The sequence below is a fragment of the Scyliorhinus torazame genome, chromosome 30, assembly GCF_047496885.1.
Source record: "Scyliorhinus torazame isolate Kashiwa2021f chromosome 30, sScyTor2.1, whole genome shotgun sequence".
NCBI classification, from domain to species: domain Eukaryota; kingdom Metazoa; phylum Chordata; class Chondrichthyes; order Carcharhiniformes; family Scyliorhinidae; genus Scyliorhinus; species Scyliorhinus torazame.
In genome coordinates, this window is record NC_092736.1 from 26508571 (window position 1) to 26531604 (window position 23034).

A 23034-nucleotide genomic window follows, 5' to 3' on the forward strand; every position below is an offset into this window, starting at 1 on the left:
TTGGAAATCTGAAATTAAAAACAGAAAATGCCGCTAATACATCGCAGGTTTGGCAGCATTTATAGAGAGAGAGAAAACAGAGTGAATGTCCGAGGTTGATGCCGCTTCATCAGAACTAGAAGCCCAGGTTAATGCTCTGGGGACATGGGTTCAAAGCCCACCATGGCAGCTGCTGGACCTTTAGGGAAGGAAATCCGCCATCCTTACCCGGTCTGGACTACGTGTGACTCCAGACCCATGGGGTAATTGAAAAATGTGGTTTACTCTTAACTGACCACTGAAATGGCCTGAAGAGGGTAATTAGGGATGGGCAACTATTGCTGGCCTGCCTGAACAGAACTTAAAAACGGCGATAGTCTATGTATTTCGATGCTAATTGCAGAAGGAAATACACCCTCCCTTTGCTTTCTGATTGAATTCATCTCGAGTGTGAGTGAGATAGCTTTTTGGCATCAATCATTTGCAATACTTTTGCACCTAAGCAATTAAAGTGTTCAATAAAATTGAAAACAAGAGTTCGGTTTAATGCCCCAATGAATTTCCTCTCGGGGATTGTCTGTAGCAGTACTTTGCTGATGAATCTTCAAATCCTGGAGGTGCCAGTGCATTCCTCCAAGATTGGCAGACCCTACCAGACAATCTCAAAATCTTAAAGTGCTGGAAAAACTTAGCAGGGCTCTCTGACTCTTCTTCAAAGGTGTGTTGCATTGGATCAAAACGTTAACTCTCGTTTGTCTCGCCACAGAAGTTGCCAGGAATTAGAGCTGAGTTTTTCCAGCAGTTTGTTTTAGTGCAGATCTCCAGAACCTGCCGTGTTTTTGCCGTTACCTCTGCCTCTCAAGAAATCATGGACAGCACTGTCAGGGTTAAGAAGGAATCCTAGCTGTACAGAGTCACCCTGTGACGCAGTGGGGTAATCATATGTCACCTCCACCATCACCATTAATCTTACCAAAGGAAGATATACTGCCTTAGCTGGAGTGCAGAGCGACGGTTCACTTGACTAATTCCTGCAGTAAGGGGATTTTGTCGACAGAACTATGCTCCCTAGAGTTTAGAAGAATGAGAGGTGATCTCATTGAAGTATGTAAAATTTTTAGGAGGCGTGGCAGGGGAGGGGGCAGGGAAGGTCCACCTGTGAGAGGGTGGAGGGTAGGGGAGATTACATAACAAAAGATTTGATGATGCAACAGCCAATGCTTGCAGTACAGCGGCAGGGACCTGGGTTCAATTCCCGGCTTGGGTCACTGTCTGTGCGGCGTCTGCACGGTATACCCAGAGGGGGAAGGACTGCATCGCCCTGACATAAGAGCCCAAGCCACAGTGACCTTCGCTCATCACCCCCCGCCCCAGAGATACAGGAACATAAAACCTCCATGCATGCACGACCGATAGTGAATGATTATCGTATCGGAGATATTTCAGAGTTTGCAGTCAGCTCTGCCGTCCAAATTTACAGATACATATCCACACTCAATGGATTGGACCGACTGCAAGTAGCAGGGTGTTAAGTCAAAGCAAGACTGATCCTTGGCAAACACTCCTAATTTACCTCATGCCCGACGGATTCTGATGGTGCAGCAGTCCCAGGAATAAACAGATCAATCTCCGTCTGAGGTGCAGGGCTAAAGTCAGCGAGTTCACTCCGTAGGAGAAGAACAGTGTGAAAAATCTGATCATAACGTGCAGCATAAACCCAAACTTTTGTCATTCAATCGTCACTGGGCACGGAGCAGCTCTCTGCGATAATATACTCCAACTGCATTACTAGTGGTGCTGGGAACCACAGTGACATTGCCACTTCCCAATACTTCTCTCATGATGGTGCTCAGGGTCTTGCTTCCCAGGTGGCAAGGAGGTGGGCACGGCCAATCCCTACACTGACCAAGCAACTATCACTGCTCAATGTCAAACACATCACGTTTCCTTGAGTCTATCTCGGCATACAGCAGCTGCAACGTCAGTGTTGTTATTTGAAGAGATACGGCCCTGCTAATGGAAACAGCAGTCAGTGGGAGAGCCAGAAACAATTCATCAATGCAGAGAGTAAAGAGTGCTTTGGCAGCACACAGGCCAGAGTTCACGGCCTGGTGCTGTCTGCTTTATGGTCTGCGGTCTCCAGTGTCATTCCGAATTCAGAAACATCTAGTCCCAGACAGCATTCTCTCTCTCTCTCTTTCCTTATTTCCATAGGAGGATTTGTGCCGATGAACAGCATCCGAGGCGTAAAGCAGCTTCCCCCTCGACACTCCACCTACAATGAGCAGCCACCTCGCCCCATAACGAGGTTGAAAAGACAGAAATCTTCCCAGCAATGTGGAAAATTGCTCAGGTATGTCCTGTACACAAATCCCACCCAGCCAATTACCGCCCCTTCAGTCTACATATCAGTGAAGCGATGGAAGAGGTCAGCAAGAGTGCTACCTGCTCATTGATGCTCGGTTTGGGTTCAGTCAGGATCACTCAGCTCCTGACCTCATTGCAGCCTTGGTTCAAACATGGACAAAAGAGCTGCACTCCAGAGGTGAGGAGAGAGTGACTGCCCTTGACATCAAGGCAGCATTTGACCCCGAGTATGGCATCAAGGAGCCTCAGCAAAACTGGAGTCAATGGAAATCAGGGGGAAATCTCTCCACTGGTTGGCGTCATACCTAGCTTTGTGAGATGGTTGTGGTAGGTCAGTCAATTCAGCTTCAGCACATCACTACAGGAGTTCCTCAGCCGAGTGTCCCAGGCCCGACTATCTTCAGCTGCTTCGTCACTGACCTTCCTTGCATCATAACATCAAAAGTGAGGATGATTGGGCGACATGGTCATGGGCACTGCTGCCTCGCAGCGCCGAGGACCCAGGTTCGATCCCGGCCCCATGTGGAGTTTGCACACTCTCGCCATGTCTGCGTGGGTCTCACCCCCATAATCCAACCATGTGCAGGCTAGGTGGATTGGCCACGCTAAATTGCCCTTTCATTGGGAAACTGTTTTTAAAAAGTGAGGGTGTTCTATGATGATTGGGCAATGTTCAGCATCCCACTGTTTAAAGAGGGAGGTATAGAGAAAATAGGGAATTATGGACCAGTCAGCCTGTCGTCAGTAGTGGAGAAAATACATTTAAGATTTAATGGCAGAGTGCAATGCAAACAGTGGCAGGATCGGACACGGTCAGCATGGCTTTACGAAAGGGAAATAGTGTTCGACAAATCAACTGGAATTGTTCGAGGTTAAAACGAGTAGAATTGACGAGGGGGAAACAGTTGATATGCTTTATTGGACTTTCAGAAGGTTTATAAACAAGGTCCCACATCGAGGATTAGCGTGTAAAGTTAAAAAGCATGGGATTGGAGGGGGGGCTAGTGTATTGCGATGAGTAGAAAGCTGGTTGGCAAACAGGAAACAAAGAATAGGGTCTATTGCCAAGTGGCAGGTAGTGACTTGTGGGGTACCATTGGGATCAGTGCCAGGACCCCAGCTACTCACAATATATATGAAGGACTTAGATGAGGGAACTAGGTGTCAAAACCTCCAAATTTGCAGATGACACAATGCTGGGTGGAAGGGTGAGCTGTGAGGAGAGATCTTTTGGACAGGTTGAGTGAGTGGGCAAATACAATGTGGATAAATGTGTCGTTACCAACTTTGATAGCAAAAAACAGGAAGGTCGATTATTATTTGAATGGTTATAGATTGAGAGATGGGAATGTGCAACAAGACCTGGCTGCCCTTGTACATCAGTCGCTGAAAGTAAGTATGCAGGTACAGCAAGTGACCTTCATAGCGAGAGGATTCTAGTGCAGGAGCAGGGATGTCTTGCTGCAATTATACAAGGCCTTGGTGAGACCACACCTGGAATACTGTGTCCAGTATTGGTCTCCTTCTCAGAGGAAGGATGTTTTTGCTATGGAGAGAGAGCAGCAAAGGTTTACCAGACTGATTCCTGGGATGGCGGGAGTGATGCAGGAGGAGAGATTAAGTCGTTTAGGGTTATATTCGCTGGAGGTGAGAAGCATGAGGGGGAGGGGGTCGCATAGGTACCTATAACATTCTAACAGAACTAGACAGTGTAGAATGTTCCTGATGGTGGTGGTGGTGGGTTGGGGTTGGGCAGTAACAGGTTACTGATTTGGATGATCAGTCATAATCATAATGAATGGTGGAGCAAGTTGCAAGGGCCGAATGGCCTCCCCTGCTCCTATTTCCTTTGTTTCTATTTGTGGCTCCTCAGATACTGAAGCAGTCAATGTCCAAATGTGCCAAGAGCCAGACAATATTCAAGCTTGGGCTGATAAGTGGCAAGTAACATTCACACCACACAAGTGCCAGGCAATGACCATCTTCAACAAGAGAGGACCAACCAGGGCAACACGGTAGCATAGTGGTTAGCACAATTGCTTCACAGCTCCAGGGTCCCAGGTTCGATTCCCAGCTTGGGTCACCGTCTGTGCGGAGTCTGCACGTTCTCCCAGTGTGTGCGTGGGTTTCCTCTGGTTTCCTCCGACAGTCCAAAAATGTGCAGGTTAGGTGGATTGGCCATGTTAAATTGCCTTTAGTGTCCAGAGTTACTGGGTTATGGGGATAGGGTTGGGGTGTGGGCTTTGGTAGGGTGCTCTTTCCAAGAGACGGTGCAGACTCGATGGGCCGAATGGCCTTCTTCTGCACTGTAAATTCTCTGATTCAAAATTCTAGGATTGTCCCTTGACATTTAAAGGCATTACCATTGCCGAATCCCCCACTACCAACAACCCGGGGTTACCATTGACCAGAAACGTAACCGGGCATTCCTTACAAATAATGTGGCGAGACTTCCGGTGACGGCGGGCAGGAGGCGGCCGCACAATGGAGGGCTCCCATTCGGGAACGACATTTTCGGGGCTTTAAGCCCGGTCCCAGGGTCCACGGAGGCGGCAAAAGCAGGGAGAAGGCACAGAGGCGGCAGAGTGAAGGCACAGGGAAAAAAAATATCGAGGGTGAGCAAAAGAACGTCCGTAAAGAAAACAGCTGAAGGTCCGTCGGGGAGTGGAAAGGTCACCGTTGGGTCACCAAGGAAAATGGAGGCTGGAGCACCAGGGGAGGCCGAATTGCTTACGGCTGAAGAAATAACTACGGGGATGGCTGCGGAATTCGCAAGGCAGTTTACAAAATACATGGAGACAGCGAGGAAGGAGATGAAAGAGGTTTTGAGTGTGCTGGTGGAGGAGGCAGTTTCCCCGGTGAGGACGGAGGAGGCGAGCGCAGTGGCGGAGGTGCGAGAGCAAGGGGAGGTGCTGAAGGAAGTGAAGGAGACGTTATTGCAGCACGGTGATCAACTTGCCTCGATGGGGAAAGAGATGCAGAAGGTGATGGACATTAACAAGGATCTGCGAGGAAAAATGGAAGACCTGTAAAACAGATCCAGGCGACAGAATTTGAGGATTGCGGGGCTGCCCGAAGGAGTTGAAGGACCGAGGCCGACTGAGTATTTTGCCGCCATGCTGGCAAAACTATTGGGGATGGGGGAGGATCCCACCCGATATGAACTGGATCGGGCTCAGTGGTCGTGGAGGCCTGTACCAAAGGCGAGTGAGCCGCCAAGGGCAGTGACTCTGTGCTTCCGTAGGTAGTGTGAAGGAGAAGGTCCTGAGCTGGGCCAAGCAGAAGCGGGTGGTGCAGTGGGCTGGAGCTGGTATACGTGTATACCAGGACTTTACGGTGGAGCTGGCGAGGAGGCGGGCTGCCTTCAACCGGGTGAAGAGGGCACTGTACATTAGCAAGGTGCAGTGCGACATTGTATATCCAGCGAAGCTGAGGGTGACTTACACGCTCAGGGACTTTTATTTTGGAACGGTGGAAGCAGCGGAGGAGTTTGCGAAAGCAGAAGGACTGTGGCAGAACTGAGAAATGGCCATGTGCCGATGTAACCTCATGACTGTATTTTCTTTTTTGTTTCACTGTGTGCAGGTGTATGGGCTAAAGGAGCCAATGTTGTATATATTTGGACAAGGGAAGTGATGGGACTTTCACTCGAAATGAGGGCTCTTTGGGGTGTAGGTGGATATGCGGGGTTTGTATGCTAAAAGGGGATTTCTGGGCTTTCCTAGGGCCGGTCAAGGGGGAAAGGGACCCGGGCGGGGGCCTCCACGCTGGCCGGTTTAAGCGGGCCAGTGAACGGGAGTGAGGTGGGGGGGGAGGGGCTGCGGCCATCGAAGCCTGGCAGAACAGGGTCCGAGTGGTCTACATGTATGGTATTCTTTCAGAGGTTGGATGGCGTTGAGTGTAAGTGGGGGGTGCAGTGGACTCTATAGGTCAATGGTGACCATGGGCGGTCCTTTTTCTTTTTTTCCTTTGTTTTTTTGTTGCCACCGTGGCAGGGTTTGTTTTATTGGATGCATATATTGACAGGTGGGCCGTTGTTTGGGGTGGTGGGAGGATGGGATCGTTGGTATCGTTAAGGGGATTGATTTTGTATTTGTTACCGTTTACTGTTTGTGGGTGGGGTGTAAATTTTGAAGGAAAATAAATGTGAAAATGGAGAATAAAAACATTTTTTTTAAAATAAATAAATGCCGTGGCTACAAGACGAGATTAGAAACTAGGAATCCTGCAACAAAGGTGGTGCAGTGGTTAGCACTGCTGCCTCACAGCGCAGGTACACGGGTTCAATTCCGGCCTCGGGTGACTGTGTGTGTGGAATCTGCACGGTCTCCCAGTGTCTGCGTGGGTTTCCTCCGGGTGCTCCGGTTTCCTCCCACAGTCCAAAGATGTGCAGGTTAGGTGGATTGGCCATGATAAATTGCCCTTAGTGTCCAAAATTGCCCTTAGTGTTGGGTGGGGTTACTGGGTTATGGGGATAGGGTGGAGGTGTTGACCTTGGGTAGGGTGCTCTTTCCAAGAGCCGGTGCAGACTCAATGGGCCGAATGGCCTCCTTCTGCACTGTAAATTCTGTGATAATCTATGATTAATCTAGGACAAAGGTTCGGCACAACATCGTGGGCCGAAGGGCCTGTTCTGTGCTGTATTTTTCTATGTTCTATGAGAGAGCTAAGAAGAGCCAGGAGGGGACATGAGAAGTCTTTGGCAGGTAGGATCAAGGATAACCCTAAAGCTTTCTATAGATATGTCAGGAATAAACGAATGACTAGGGTAAGAGTAGTGCTAGTCACGGACAGTAGTGGGAAGTTGTGCTTGGAGTCCAAGGAGAGAGGAGAGGTGCTAACTGAATAGTTTTCGTCAGTATTCACACAGGAAAAAGACAATGTTGTCGAGGAGAATACTGAGATTCAGGCTACTAGACTAGAAGGGCATGAGGTTCATAAGGAGGAGGTGTTAGCAATTCTGGAAAGTGTGAAAATAGAGAAGACCCCTGGGCCGGATGGGATTTATCCTAGGATTCTCTGGGAAGCTAGGGAGGCGATTGCTGAGCCTTTGGCTTTGATCTTTAAGTCATCTTTGTCTACAGGAATAGTGCCAGAAGACTGGAGGAAAACAAACGTTGTCCCCTTGTTCAAGAAGGGGAGTAGAGACAACCCCGGTAACTATAGGCCAATGAGCCTTACTTCTGTTGTGGGCAAAATCTTGGAAAGGTTTATAAGAGATAGGATGTATAACCATCTGGAAAGGAATAATTTGATTAGATAGTCAACACGGTTTTGTGAAGGGTAGGTCGTGCTTCACAAACCTTATTGAGTTCTTTGAGAAGGTGACCAAACAGGTGGATGAGGGTAAAGCAGTTGATGTGATGTATATGGATTTCAGTAAAGCGTTTGATAAGGTTCCCCATGGTAGGCTACTGCAGAAAATACGGAGGCATGGGATTCAGGGTGATTTAGCAGTTTGGATCAGAAATTGGCTAGCTGGAAGAAGACAAAGGGTGGTGATTGATGGGAAATGTTCAGACCGGAGTAAAGTTACTAGTGGTGTACCACAAGGATCTGTTTTGGGCCACTGCTGTTTGTCATTTTTATAAATGACCTGGAGGAGGGCGTAGAAGGATGGGTGAGTAAATTTGCAGATGACACTAAAGTCGGTGGAGTTGTGGACAGAGCGGAAGGATGTTACAAGATACAGAGGGACATAGATAAGCTGCAGCGCTGGGCTGAGAGGTGGCAAATGGAGTTTAATGCAGAAAAGTGTGAGGTGATTCATTTTGGAAGGAATAACAGGAAGACAGAGTACTGGTCTAATGGTAAGATTCTTGTGGATGAGCAGAGATCTCGATGTCCATGTACATAGATCCCTGAAAGTTGCCCCCCAGGTTGAGAGGGTTGTTAAGAAGGCCCTCATTGTGTTAGCTTTTATTTGTAGAGGGATTGAGTTTCGGAGCCATAAGGTCATGTTGCAGCTGTACAAAACTCTGGTGCGGCTGCATTTGGAGTATTGCGTGCAATTCTGGTCGCCGCATTATAGGAAGGATGTGGAAGCATTGGAAAGGGTGCAGAGGAGATTTACCAGAATGTTGCCTGGTATGGAGGGAAGATCTTATGAGAAAGGCTGAGGGACTTGAGGCTGTTTTCATTAGAGAGAAGAAAGTTAAGAGGTGACTTAATTGAGGCCTACAAGATGATCAGAGGATTGGATAGGGTGGACAGTGAGAGCCTTTTTCCTCGGATGGTGATGTCTAGCACGAGGGGACATAGCTTTAAATTGAGGGGAGATATATATAAGACAGATGTCAGAGGTAGGTTCTTTACTCAGAGAGTAGCAAGGGCGTGGAATGCACTGCCTGCAACAGTAGTGGACTCGCCAACACTAAGGGCATTCAAATGGTCATTGGATAGACATATGGACGATAAGGGAATAGTGTAGATGGGCTTTAGTGGTTTCACAGGTCGGCGCAACATCGAGGGCCGAAGGGCCTGTACTGCGCTGTAATGTTCTATGTTCTAATGCAGTTAGATTTTTCAAACTACTCATTTTTCAGCTGATTTGTGTATAAAGGTCAGGGTGCAGGCCCCTGGATCTAGGAAAGTGAAAAAATTAACCATGTCAATGACAGTGCTGGGTATATTACACTCTACAGGTATTAACAAATATTTCAGGTTGTCATCCAGATTAAAAACATTGGCTTGGTCTCTCTGCACATATAACCGCTGAGATTTTCCAGCATTTTCTGTTTTTGTTTTAGATGCGAGCATCTGCAGTCATTTGCTTTAATTTCAATTCATAGCAGAAAGTGACATTTCTTGGTGCAGAACTGTGACAAGTGGAAGGAGAGAGAATCGGTGGGCGGCATGCCTCACGGCGCTGAGGACCCGGGTTCAATCCTGGCCCCGGGTCACTGTCTGTGTGGAGTTTGCACATTCTCCCTGTGTCTGCGTGGGTCTCACCCTCACAACCCAAAGATGTGCAGGGTGGTGGTATGGCCACGCTAAATTGCCCCTTAACTGGAAAAGAATAATTGGGTTCACTAAATTTATTTTTTTTTAAAGAGAGAATTGAAAGAGAGACGCGGAAGGCAAACATAAGACCATTCGTTTCATGCCTTTACAGAAGGCCATATTGCCAAACTGACCTATTGCCCGTCGACATGGTGTGTAGAGGTGTCGTGACATCTCAAATTTACAGCCATCCCACGTAAACACTACAAAAAGCTGCGCTGCAAATACAGAAAGTGAATCAGGGCCTGTCCCCACAATCTGAGGCCAAAGCTTCTCCCAAAACGACAAAAGGATCGAGACCCACTGAAAATCTCCGCAGCAAGGGAAATTCAGAGGGAAAATGAACACAAAATATTCTAATGATTTTGGGGAGTATGCGGAGGGGTGGGGCTGAATAGACTCTTTCAGCATTGTTGGACTCGATGAACCAGACTACAACAAGATCGCCGCATTCAACAAGAACCTGTGTGTCAGTCTGCACTGAAGTATCACAAGATGCAGCGGATCAGACATTTCAGCTCTTTCCCCTCATCCCAGTTCAGTGGTTACTGAATACAGTCTGCACACTTCTCGCATAGAAACGGGATGAGTGCTCAGCATGCGATCCAAATGGAGAGAATCTTTCGAATTACAGCTGCTCACAATGATCCCAGTCCTGTCACTTCTCCAAATGCACATTCCATCTACGCGAAGTGGGACAGGCAACTTTAAGGTGGTTTTCAGCACGGGTCCAGCTTTGGGAATGCGCTATTATACTGGACTCCCCACCAGCAGCCCCATATCATCCCCCCCCCCACCACCACCCCTCCCCACTGCTGGGTGGGGGCTCGATCTCCAATCCTCTCCTTGCCTCCTCCCCATAGAGGTTGCCAGACAGCGAGCAGAAAGAAGAAGCGCCTCTCCCTTTTCTCTTCGACGGCCCATGGAACAAGCAGTAAGCCCTGCTCGGAAGCAACAATGACCAGTCGTACACAAGAGTCAGTTATCTCTTAAACACCTGAGCTGTTAGTTGGGGCAAACACTGACAAAGGAATGAAAATTACTTATCTTATTTTGAGCTGATTTTCCACACGTCAGTGAAACATACCGTGTCTCGGACATTTTTTCCAGAGAAACACTGAAATCTAATTCCATCCACTTGTGTCTTTTAAGAACCTGTAAATATGGAGGCTCAGTCCCATAAAGCAGCAATTCAACTGCTTTTGTGATGCCAGCTGATGGCTTAATGTTGGTTTGGATATTGGGGAGAAGGGGCAGCACGGTGGCGCAATGGTTAGTACTGCTGCCTCACGGTGCCAAGGACCCGGGTTCGATCCCGGCCCTGGGTCACTGTCCGTGTGGAGTTTGCACATTCTCCCCATATCTACGTGGGTCTCACCCCACAACCTAAAGATATGCAGGGTAGGTGGATTGGCCACGCTAAATTGTCCCTTAATTAGGGGCTGTTTAGCACAGGGCTAAATCGCTGGCTTTGAAAGCAGACCAAGGCAGGCCAGCAGCAGGGTTCAATTCCCGTAACAGCCTCCCCGAACAGGCGCCGGAATGTGGCGACTGGGGGCTTTTCACAGTAACCTCATTTGAAGCCTACTTGTGACAATAAGCGATTTTCTTTTTTTTTTTCCATTCGAAAAAAATAATTGGGCACTCGGAATTTTTTTTTAAAGGATATTGGGGAGATCCCCACTGCTCTTCAGTGCACCCGAGAGAGTAAACGGGATCGTGGTTTAAGGTTCTCAATCAAAAGTTGGAACCTCCAACATTGCAGCAGTCCCTCAGTGATTACACTGGAGTGCTGGCCTAGATTTTGTGCTGGATCAACTGTCGAGTGGCTCCGAGGTAAGAGTCAGCTCAGGCTGACCCTTGCCCTTGTAGTTATCGCATTAGATTAGGCTGGGGGGTGTGTGTGTGTGTGTGTGTGTGTGTGTGTGTGGGTGTGTGTGTGTGCACAAACACATGGGATAGTGGAGGAACCCAGGACTCCAAATATTGCTACTCTGGCTCTGGACAAAGTGCTTGACATCGTCTGCGAATCCAGATGTGGATTGGTCCCAAAACAGGTAAACAGCTAGAGGCTGAAACGATTAGACTCAAAATATCAGCACAGTGTTCTTACAATAAAACTTAACACCAACATTATGCTCATTTCTCCAGCAACGCCACAATATCCCAGGCCTGGAATTACAACACAAATCTGGTTGCGGCAAGGTCCAAAACTGAAACACCTTTCCATCTTCTCTCCACAGAAGCTGATTGGTCCACTGAATATCTCCAAGCGTGTTAAGTTTCAGCTTTGCAGCGCTGGTTCTGTTTTGCTTTCTGTTTAAACCAAGGCCATGAGGCAAGGCAGTGCATGTCGTGCAGCACAATGACACCCCCATCAGCACCATCAGAGAGAAGCAATCAGCTTGCTTGCTCCCAATTTAGCTCTACACAGCAGCACGTTCCACATTAATATTTCACACCTCATACTCGGGAGTCGCTATTGGGTCAGGTCACCGCATTCAGAGAGGGGAAACTCTACCGTTCAGTCCTAATGGCACAGCAGTCACAGGCCAGGCAATGGGAATCATTTGGAGCATTGAGAAGCCGGCAGCAATGGGTCACCTGTAAATCTGTCTGATCAAACAGACTCACAATCCAACACTTCCCAGCTGATCACAACCCTGCAGCCCCTCTCACTTGAGAAGCTTCATGGCGGCAACAATGGAACAGCAGCAGATGCCAGGCTCCGCCAGGTTGCGCAAAGTAATGAAACCAAACTCTAACCACCCCCCATAGTGATTTCCACAGAGTCAACAAGGTGCACATCCTCATTTTGCGAGGTCAGGTGGGATTAAGTGTCAACCATTACTGTGGCACAGGGAGCCAATCCCTCTGGACAAGCTGAAGTTTAAATGTTTAAAGAGTAATTTGCACCATTGGGACCACCCTTGTATAAAACAACACACGGCGTTGTAAATTCGAACACACCTCGGGTCATTTCTCCTCTCTCAATTATTTCTCTGATGTTACATGGTCAGGTAAATGACAGCCTGGTGAAGAGGGCATGCAAGGTGAGGACCCACTGCCCAGTTAGAGCTCTTGGCACTGAGTATTAAGTCAGCTCCCGCACGCATCATGCAACATCCCCACAGGGTGCTCCTCGCAGTCACTTTCCCGAATTTTAAAAATAAGTGCGCGTTTACACAGCAAAAAGCGGCAACTATAAACGAATGCTGATAATTCATTACAAACATGCTGTAAGGGGTCCTGAAGTTTGGCTGACTCTTCAATAGATTGCTCAGGAGGTCATTGGCTGATCGATATGCACAATGGGTCTTGGAATTGATTTGTCACTGCACGAAAGACAGGAGATTTGTCAACTGGACCGCTCCCTACGAGATCAGATTAACAAGCACCAATCTCATTACTACATTGGGATATCGTAAAGCATTCAAAACCACCACTGTTCTTACCTTCTCGGTTTTGATCTTCTTCAGTGGGCGACACTCGCTCTCAACTTCCTCGGACTCGGTTTTAATTCCCAGCAGGTTGGAGATGGTGTTGCTATCCACTGGTGCGTTTCCTAAATCCAGCACTTGGCCTGTGCTGCCATCGGGACAGCTTGCGCCCGGAGCACATTCAAACGCACCGCCCTTCGACCCTGCCCCCAACCCCAGCTGTTGTGCAGCGATCGGATCATTCCCGGGAGGTGGCTGCCCACCTCCGCTGCTCTCACTTTTATCCTTTTTGCTTTTGTTCGATCCACCCTCCTTCTCCTTCTTCGATCCGGCTCCATTCCGGACAGTCTTTGGGCCCTTTTCCGACCCTTTGGACGTGCTGTTTGAAGACGCCAGGCCGCTGGGATTCGTCATATCGCCAGCCCGGCCCTGAATCTCCTTCTTCCCATTTCCTGATTCTCCCACCGTGTAGAGGGAAGCAGCAGACACGGATTTACCTCCGTCCTTTGCATTCTTGCTCCTTTTCGCCTTCGATTTGCTCTCCTTGGCTTGAGGTGCTTGAACTGGCGTGACAAACTTGATATTCTCTGGCAGAGCTGCCACCGCGCTTGGCACCGGGATGCTGCCATCTTTTGACCCCGACATTTCCATTTTCTGCTGGTCCTTTTCCAAGTCTGCATCCAAGTCAATGATTAAATTCCCAACTCCGATATCCCACTCATCCCCACTGTCGTAGGCATCAACAGCATTCGAATCCACACCTTTCCCAGCTGAACTGCTGCTGCTTAAGGACATCTTAGATTCACCTTCCTTGTGAAAAGACCCCTTTCTCTTCTCGGTGGCCGTGGACGAGTGCCGGAGTGTTAGGTTTTTATCGCAGGGTCCTCAGAACTTCTCCTCCGATGTGAGTGCATCATCGCCTGGAAAAGGTAAGAAATTGTGCATTAGACACAGAGCAACTGGGATGTGAATGGACAGAAAGATAACCTGACATTGAGCTGCCGAAGCACTGATGGACACAGAAAAACCACTCAGAATCCACCAGCACCAGGCAGTGATGGGAAAATAACAAGGGAATGGCCAGAGACAGAAATATCAAGACAATTACGAACAAGACAAGTTGGCAGGCTGCACACTTCATGAGGCAGACTGAAGAATGGAAAGAATTTATTTAACTCCAAAACCAGATGCATATTTTAACTCCAATATAGCCAGAGCACCTGTTCCACAAAGGTTGCAAATGTCCGGCAATCATTTACCAATAAAACAGGTTGGCGGATATCAGGGTTGAAGACTTTGCCAAGAGAAAACTGCCACACAAAAAAAAAAACATGCCCTTCGAGCAGCTCGGATTTTCCACAGCTGAAACAGTGCCCCAGCACTTCAGAACGCACAGGGAAACAATGGCGGAGACCGGGGGGGTGGCATTAACTCGATGAAAATCTAAAATCCTTTCCAGTTAACGATCACCTTGCTTGCCTTCATCTTCAACTCCCTGCCCACCTCGCCCTCAATGGAGATCATAGTGCACAGCTCTTTGCCCCTCATTCCAGCATTAAAAAGCATCCATAGGCTATTGAAAGCCATTCACCACGACTTTAGTGAAAGACACAAGTCGATTTGAACTCTTGTTATTTACCTGTTGTTGTACACTCCCCTTTTGATCTCCTGGACATGAACTGACTTGTCCTCTCCAATCCTTTCTTTATCCGGGCGAAACTCTTCAACTTCTCACAAAGATTAACACCCAAAACATTAACCCGGCTTTCTCTTCCCGATGCAGATCGACGTGCTGTGCTTGTGCACCATTTTGCAATCTGCCTATAGCAGCCACCCCCGTGCCGTTTTCTCAATTATCTTGGGAGGGGGTGGAGCGAAACCACCTTCCCTCACATTAAAAGGGTGGGGTAGAGCCCAGCGGGCAGGCAGTATATCTGGAAAGGCCAAGCATGAACAGGTCGGAAGGCATTCCTTGTTCCTATGTTCTCAAGCTTTAACAAGAGGCTTTAATCTATAGCATGGACAACTCGCTCACTCCAAGCAGGCTAGGGTGGCATTCCAAGTTCAGTCAGAGAAACGACTGAAAACTTTACAGAAGATTCAAGCAAATTACTGCGGATGCGGGAATCTGAAACAACAACAGAAAATGCTGGAAACTCTCAGCAGGGCTGACAGCATCTGTGGCGAGAGAACAGAGCAACGTTTCGAGTCTGGATGACTCTCCGTCAAGAGCTCTGATGAAGAGTTACCCAGACTCGAAACATCAGCTCCGTTCTCGCGCCACAGATGCTGTCAGACCTGCTGAGATTTTCCAGCATTTTATGCTTTTGGAGAAGGCATTTTAACAACCTTTCTAGATACAGAAAAGGGGCCTTATCACATCATCAGGATGTTCCCAAAGTGCTTTATACAAACGGATTACTTTTGAAGCACAGTTAATGTTATGCAAACAAACGCAACGGCCATATTGTATACACTGCAAATAAACTTGTTTTTGGGGAAGCAAAAGATTTGGCCAGGACATCAGGAGGACTCCCTGTTCTTTTTAAACAGTGCCGTGGGATATTTAACCTCCAGCTGATCAAACAGACAATGTGAATGTCTCATCCAAACCACAGTGGCACTCAAACGTCAGCTTCGATTAAGGTTGGGTTTGGGCCCAGAACCTTCAGACTGGGAAATGGAATTTCTCCAAGTTACACGGTGCTGGTACAGTCGAACTGTCAATGTTCAAGTCTGCTCCAGTTAACCTTTAATTTGCAATCACCTTTTTCTGTATCCATTCTATGTAATCAACTTATTTTAATCTTTATTCTAACCACAGTTATCAGGGACCATGAGCTGACAATTTCATAGCTGTGCATGGTGGTTAGCACAGTTGCTTCACGCTCCAGGGTCCCAGGTTCGATTCCCGGCTTGGGTCACTGTCTGTGCGGAGTCTGCACGTTCTCCCAGTGTCTGCGTGAGTTTCCTCCGAGAGCTCCAGTTTCCTCCCACAGTCCAAAGATGTGCAGGTTAGGTGGACTGGCCATTCTAAAGTGCCCTTAAGTGTCCAACGGTTAGGTGGGGTTGCTGGGTTACAGGGATAGGGTGGAGGTGTGGGCTTAAGTAGGGTGCTCCTTCCAAGGGCTGGTGCAGACTCGATGGGCCGAATGGCCTCCTTCTGCATTGTAAATTCTCTGATTCTATGACAAGAGACAACAAATTTAAAAAAGATGAATTTGTTGAAAACGTCAATTAGTTTTTTCTAGATATCATTGTTGTAACGAATATTAATGAACTTGATAGACAGGTTGTCGCGTATACTACGGGATTTTACAGCGTAGAATCATTGATGTTCACAGCCAAAAGAAAAACAAGCATTCTAGCCTCACCCCACTTTCCAGCTCTTGGCCCATAACCTTGTGTTTGAAGACACCAAGTGTTTCTCCACTGCCCTTTCATGCAGGCACCCAGTATCCGCTGGGTGAAATCCATGCCTCCGAGCTATTGACCTTTTCTTACTGGTCAGTGGGAGTATTGCTGGCAAGGCCAGCATTTATTGCCCGTCCCTAATTGCCCTTGAAGTGGCAGTGGTGAGTCATCTTCTTGAAGCACTGCAGTCCAACTGGTGTAGGTGCACCCACTGTGCTGTTGAGGGACGGGTGGGGAAGGAGCCCCAGGATTTGGGCCCAGCAATAATGAAGGAACGGTGACTTGGTTCCACATCAGGATGGTACGTGATTTGGAGGGGAACTTGGTCGTGATAGTGTTCCGATGTGTCTATCTCCCTTGTTTTTTCAGTGTAGAGGGTGCGGGTGAGTGCGCTGCCAAAGGAAGCTTGCGAAGTTGCTGCACTGCTCTTGTGGATGGTACACACTGCTGTCACTGCGTACTTGTGGTGGTGATGGGTATGAACCACAGAACCCCCACAGTGCAGAAAGAGGCCATTCGGCTCCTCGAGTCTGTATTGACCCTCTAAAAGAGCACCCTATCTTGGCCCATGCCCCCACCCTATCCGTGTAACCCCACCGACCCTACACATGTATGGACACCAAGAGGCAATTTAATATGGCCAATCCACCTAACCTGCACATCTTTGGACTCTGGGAGGAAGCCGGAGCACCCGGAGGAAACCCACACAGACATGGGGAGAACATGCAAGCTCCATCCACACAGACAGTCACCCAAGGCTGGAATTGAACCCGGGTCCCTGGCGCTGTGAGGCAGCAATGCTAACCACTGTGCCGCCCCTTGAATGTTTCGGGAAGGGATAGCGAGCAAGCGGGGTGCTTTATCATGGGTGGTGCCAATCGTCTAGGTGTTGTTGGAGCAGTACTCATCCAAGCATGGGGAGAGTCTTGGGCCTGGTGGACAGGCTTGGGGGGGGGGGGGGGGGGGTATTAGCCACAGAATTTCCAGCCTCTGACCTGCTCTTGCAGCCACAGTATTTATATGGCTATTTCAGTTCCGTTTCTGGTCAATGATGACCACCAAGCGGGACAGTCAGCGATGGGAATGCCGTTGAAAATCTGCAAAGTGAATTAAGTTCTTCCCTATCTACTCTCTCTCAATACTTCATAATTTTATACACCTCAATTAAACCGGCCCTCAGCCTCCTGTCATGGGTTGCAGAGGTGAAGCTAATAACATCCCGAACAGGATAGTTGTTGTGTGTATATCCTGGGACGCTTAAGGAAACCAGGAAGGACACTTGCGGAGCACCGACTGTTAAACAGCAAGGGAGTTTTACAAGAGACAGGGAGTAACCGATATGGCAATCATCTCAAAAAAGGGTAACATTTGACACAGGCAGATACCAGGCCATAAAACCAAATAACAGTAAGAGGTACAAAAACAAAACAGAAGCTATCAAATGAAGAAACAGGGTCTGCACGTCATAACTCAAATTGCCTTTCTTATGCCAAAAAATAATTTGAAGTAGTCAGCGTTTGACTGACAGAAACAAGAAACAAACGGCCTCGTTATGGGTGGGGAAATCAGACATGATAAACCTCTGGCATGCTGAAGATGAAGTAAATTGTGCGACGCTTCATGGCTTACTGCCCCATGAAAGGCTTCTAATTATGTTAAAATCCCAGGAAGTTAGGTACGGGACTGGTCTTGAAGCTGGTTACAAAAAAAAGGAATTAAGAGTTCTCGCAGTGTACACCATTTCCATTCTATCTGGTATGTGCAGAGGGTGAAGTTTCATGTCGTGATGCCATCCAAGCTCCAGAAACCAAAATCTTCTGATTTTTAAAAATGTCACAAACTGATGGTTCCGTCCCCTGATGTCGGGAAAGGCTGAATATCGTGTGGTCCAGCACAACCTCAAGTCTTTAGCATTCAGATTACAGCTGCGCAAAGCTCAGGGGCGGGAAGATGGGTCAACTCTGCAGGCAAGGTTGAGTCCATCTCTTTGAACCTCACACTCCACAGGAACAATATAACGAGCCCATCCTCCACAATTGCTGGTCTCAGCAGTTTTGCTTTCTTGTCTCATGGGCGCTGCCCAGTCTTGTGGCACATTTGAAAACACAGCCATTTCATTCCAGACGCCCACTGTTAGAAACATCTCCGTAGGAAGAAAATATTTTGCTCCAAGTATTTGCTTCTGCAATCTTGTGGGACTTGGGGATGTGTGTGTGTGTGTGCGCAACTAATGAGTCACTTGGATCATCCGGTCACCAATCATATGACCCAATTTTTAATCAGCTTTCTAATAATCTTTATTACTGTCACAAGTAGGCTTACATTAACACTGCAATGAAGTTACTGTGAAAATCCCCTAGTCCCCACACTCTGACGCCTGTTCGGGTACACAATGGGAGAATTCAGAATGTCCAATTCACCTAACAAGCACATCTTTCGGGACTTGTGGGAGGAAACCGGAGCACCCGGAGGAAACCCACAACAACACGGGGAGAACGTGCAGACTCCTCACAGACAGTGACCCAAGTGCAATTTACAAAATAAGACCCATTAACAACAATCTATGTTTATACAGCAGCCCTTTAAGTTAGTAAAATGTCACAAGGCACTTCAAAGGAATGCTATCACCAAATTTGATAGCAAGCCACATAAACAGATAATAGGACAGTTCACCAAAGGTTTCACCAAAGAGGTAGGTTTTCAGAAGCATTGAAAAGACGACAGGGACAGAGGGGGGAGGTTTAGGAGCTCGGCAGCTAAAGGCACAGGCACCCATAGTGCCTCACAGCGCGGGGACCCTGGTTCGAGACTGGCCTTGGGTGACTTAATGTGGAGTATGCACGTTCTTCCAGTGGGTTTTCTCCGGGTGCTCCGGTTTCCTCCCACAATCCAAAGAGGCGCAGATTAGGTGGATTGGCCATGCTAAAATTGCCCCTTAATGTCCCGGGATGTGCAGATTAGGTGGGGTTACGGGGTTAGGGTGAAAGGAGTGGGTCTGGGTAGGGTGCTCTTTCAGAATGTCGGAGGAGATTCAATGGGTCGAATGGCCTCCTTCTGCACTGTAGCGAGTCTAAGATGACACAATTTGTTGGCAGGGTTACCAGGCCAATGAAGGTTATAATCTGCTATATTTAAAAGACCAGGTTCAGCACGGATTTATTTAAAAGAGACTGATTCAGCATTGAGCATTGCGTCCAGTTCTGGGTGCCATACTTCAGGAAGGATGTGAGGGCCTGAGACAGGGCTCAGAAATGATGCACGAAAATGGTTCGGGGTGAGGAATTTCAGCTCCGTGGACAGGTTGCATGAGAAAAGGTTGAGAGGAGATTTGATAGCCGTGTTCAAAATCACGAGAGGCCTGGGTAGGGTAGATAGGGAGCAACTGTGCCCAGCAGTGGGGGGATTGGGGCCCGGAGGGCGCAGAGTTACGGAAATTGGCAAAGGAAGCAATGACAACATTCCCACACAGTGAGTGGTTAGGCTCTGGAATGCACTGTCAAGTGTGTGTGTGGTGAGGGCAGGGTCAACTGAGGCTGACAACAGGGAACTGAATCATGATGAGAAAAGGAAAACAATTGCAGGGTTCCAGGGGAAAGGCAACTGATTGAACTGCTTCTTCAGAGGGCAGAGGCAGACAGGACATGAGGCGTGGCCTCCTTTTGATTTGCAGTCATTCTGTATGGAGGGGGGGGGGTTAATAATAATCTTTATTAGTGTCACAAGCAGGCTTACATTAACACTGCAATGAAGTTACTGTGAAAAGCCCCCAGTCGCCACATTCTGGCGCCTGTTTGGGTCCACAGAGGGAGAATTCAAAGAATACAGCAAAGGAACAGGCCCTTCGGCCCTCCAAGCCTGCACCGGTCATGATAGCACCCATGGCCAAATCCCTCAGCACTTCCTTGTGCCATATCCCTCTAAAAATTCAGAATGTCCAATTTACCTGACAAGCACGTCTTTCGGGACTTGAGAGAGAAAACCGGAGCACAGGGGGGAAACCCACACAGACACAGGGAGAACGTGCAGACTCCGTACAGACAGTGACCCAAGCTGGGAATCAAACCTGGGACCCTGGAACTGTGAAGCAACAGTGTTCACCACCATGCTACCCTATCCAAATAGGCAGAAAAAGAGGTGAAATACAATAACGGCAAATGTAAAATCCACACACATGGTGAAGGAAATATGGGCCACAAAAACTCCAGGAAAGGCATTAGAATGAGCAGAGGGGAAGTGCTGACAGTCCACTAAGATACAGCATGTCCAACCAATGCTGAACAGCAAACAACAAAACCCATTACTTAGAACTACACAGATTCAGCAGGCCATTCAGCCCGACTAAACTATGCTGGCGGTAACACTCCACACAAATCTCTTTCCACTCCGCTCTCACATCCCTCGATTCCCGTCTCTCTCTCCTGTGCGCACCAAGTCAACCATTCAATACGTCAACACTCTTTGACTCAACCATTCCATGTGGGCTCATCCTTCAAAATTTTAAAGACATCTATTAGGTTTCCTCTTCGTCTTATCTTGCCCAGTGATAAGGGACCCCAATGTGCTCAGTATTCGCTCTCAATTCTGGGAACAGCTTTGTAAGTGGCAATGGACTAGTAATGCAGAGGCCCAGGCTAATGCCTCGTGGGCACGGGTTCAAATCCCACCACGGCAGCAAGTGAAATTTAAATTCCACCGATAATCATAATGGTGACCAAGAAACTGTCTTCGATTGCTGTACAAGCCCATCTGGTCCACAAATGTTCCTTTATGGAAGGATCTCTGCCGTCCTTTCCTGGCCTACAGGTGACTCCAGACCCACAGCAATGTGGTTGACTCTTTCTTTTTTGTTGGGGGCAATTTAGCGTGGCCAAATCACCTACCCTGCACATCTTTGGGTTGTGGGGGTGAGACCCACGCAGACACGGGGAGAATGTGCAAACTCCACACGGACAGTGACCCGGGGCCGAGATCAAACCCGGTCCTCGGCGCCATGAGGCGGCAGTGCCAACCACTGCACCACCGTGCCAGCCAATGTGGTTGGCTCTGAACTGCCCTCAGGTGTGGCCAAGCAAACCATTCAGTTCAAGGGCAAGTGTTGGCTGGCAACAAACACGCGTCAGCGATGCAGAAGGATAAAGAAAAGGAATCTAACTGACGGTTGAAATGATGATCATTCTGGATAGATGTACCTAGGTGGGCTAAATGACTTTCTTTATCTGTAATTATCTTGTGATCTGATCTGGATAATTCAAACCTCGCGATGAGGAAACAGCAATGATGTACATTTTTTTATTTCCATCTAAAATTACAGTGTACACATGCATAAATTATTCATGTCTACCTGAAGATCAGTCCAGGTATCATTGCCAATAGTTACGAGTGGGTATTGTAGCTGCGCTCCAGTTAAAAACCACATGAAGGGTTTTTAAGTTACTCAGCTGGAAAGCAATCAGCTATAGAACAATCACTCAGTCAGCAAACCATGTTAATATGCACCAAGGCTCCCTCGGTTTGAACCTCAGGCCCACTGTCCATCCGCATTGTCAAATTTACAGCAGCAGGCAAAGGAGACATCACAACCAGGTGATGGGGTTGAATTTAATGCCTCTATCCCATCCAGTTCGCTTACTGTGAACAGATGATAAGTGAGAGGATCACCCAGAGTTGGCAAAACCAAAAATAAACTTACATAATCATTTGAGAATTGGAAACCTGAATGATAGGCAACTTGGGCAAATCAATTTGTCCATTAATTAGGGCAGCATGGTAGGGTGGCATGATGGGGCAGTGGTTAGCAATGCTGCCTCATGGCGCCGGGGACCGGGGTTCGATCCCAGCCTTGGGTCACTGTCCGCTGTCTCATCCCCACAACCCAAAGATGTGCAGGCTCGGTGAATTGGCCACGCTAAATTGCCTCTTAATTGGGGGAAAAAAGAATGATGTACTCTAAAAAAAAAAAATTTTTTTTAAATTAGGGCAGAATGAAAATCGATTGGTTCAGATTCGGAGTATTCTACACAATGTTATGTCGAGGCAGCAAGTGGTTTCAAAATATAGTTTGCCGCGGTAACACAGAATGACAATAGCATGTCAACAGATCCTCACATGGCGACTTTTCCAAATCAGGAAGGTAGGTGTTTCTGCCGAGAGAACAGCCCATTCAGACTGCATTATTGTACACTTCCCAGCTCCTGGAACAGCAGGCACACAGAGGGTGCATATCCAACCTCTCAAAGAGAGAGAGGAGAGACTGCAGGGAGGCAAATGATTTCAGCGGGGAAGCCAAAAAGCAACTGAAATAAATATTTATAAGATCAGTCTCCTCCAGAAGTTTAAGTCTGTAACAAACTGGGCTGACTAGGCGCATGTTAAATGCCAGAACAGAGCCTGGCCCAGAATTAAAGGCGCCAGCCAAACACTGCTGATCTGCAACAAAGATCCTCTTAGTTACAACCTTCCTGCCAAGAGCAATCCCGTAGAATCAGGCCATTCAGCCCAACTACATCATGCTCCTTTATCTAACCCCATCAGGATTCCACTATTCCTGTAGACAGACGTTTAGATCCGAAACATTAACTCGGTTTCTCGCTCCACAGATGCTGCAAGTTTATCCAGCATTTTCTATTTTTAGTTCAGATTGCCAGCATTCGCAGTATTTGGTTTTCTACAACTAGTCCTTTCTTATCACAGTGCAGAAGGAGGCCATTCGGCCCATCGAGTCTGCACCTGCCCTTGGAAAGAGCATCCCACTTAAGCCAACCACTCAACCCAGCAACGCCACCCAACCCTTTTGGATACTAAGGGGCAATTTAGCATGGCCAATCCACCTAAC

At 47.9% G+C, this 23034-nt stretch overlaps 1 protein-coding gene across 9 annotated transcripts in view; it reads right to left on the minus strand.

Annotated features, from left to right (window-relative positions):
• Window positions 1-23034, minus strand: part of LOC140404459 (zinc finger protein 609-like) — a 244241-nt gene that overhangs the window by 205670 nt on the left and 15537 nt on the right. For all 9 annotated transcript variants that reach the window (XM_072493031.1, XM_072493033.1, XM_072493028.1 and 6 more), the window contains exon 2: window positions 12804-13708. In XM_072493031.1, coding sequence (XP_072349132.1) covers window positions 12804-13583 — 780 coding nt within the window. In that variant the 5' untranslated portion in view covers window positions 13584-13708. The remainder of the gene's footprint in view (window positions 1-12803; window positions 13709-23034) is intronic.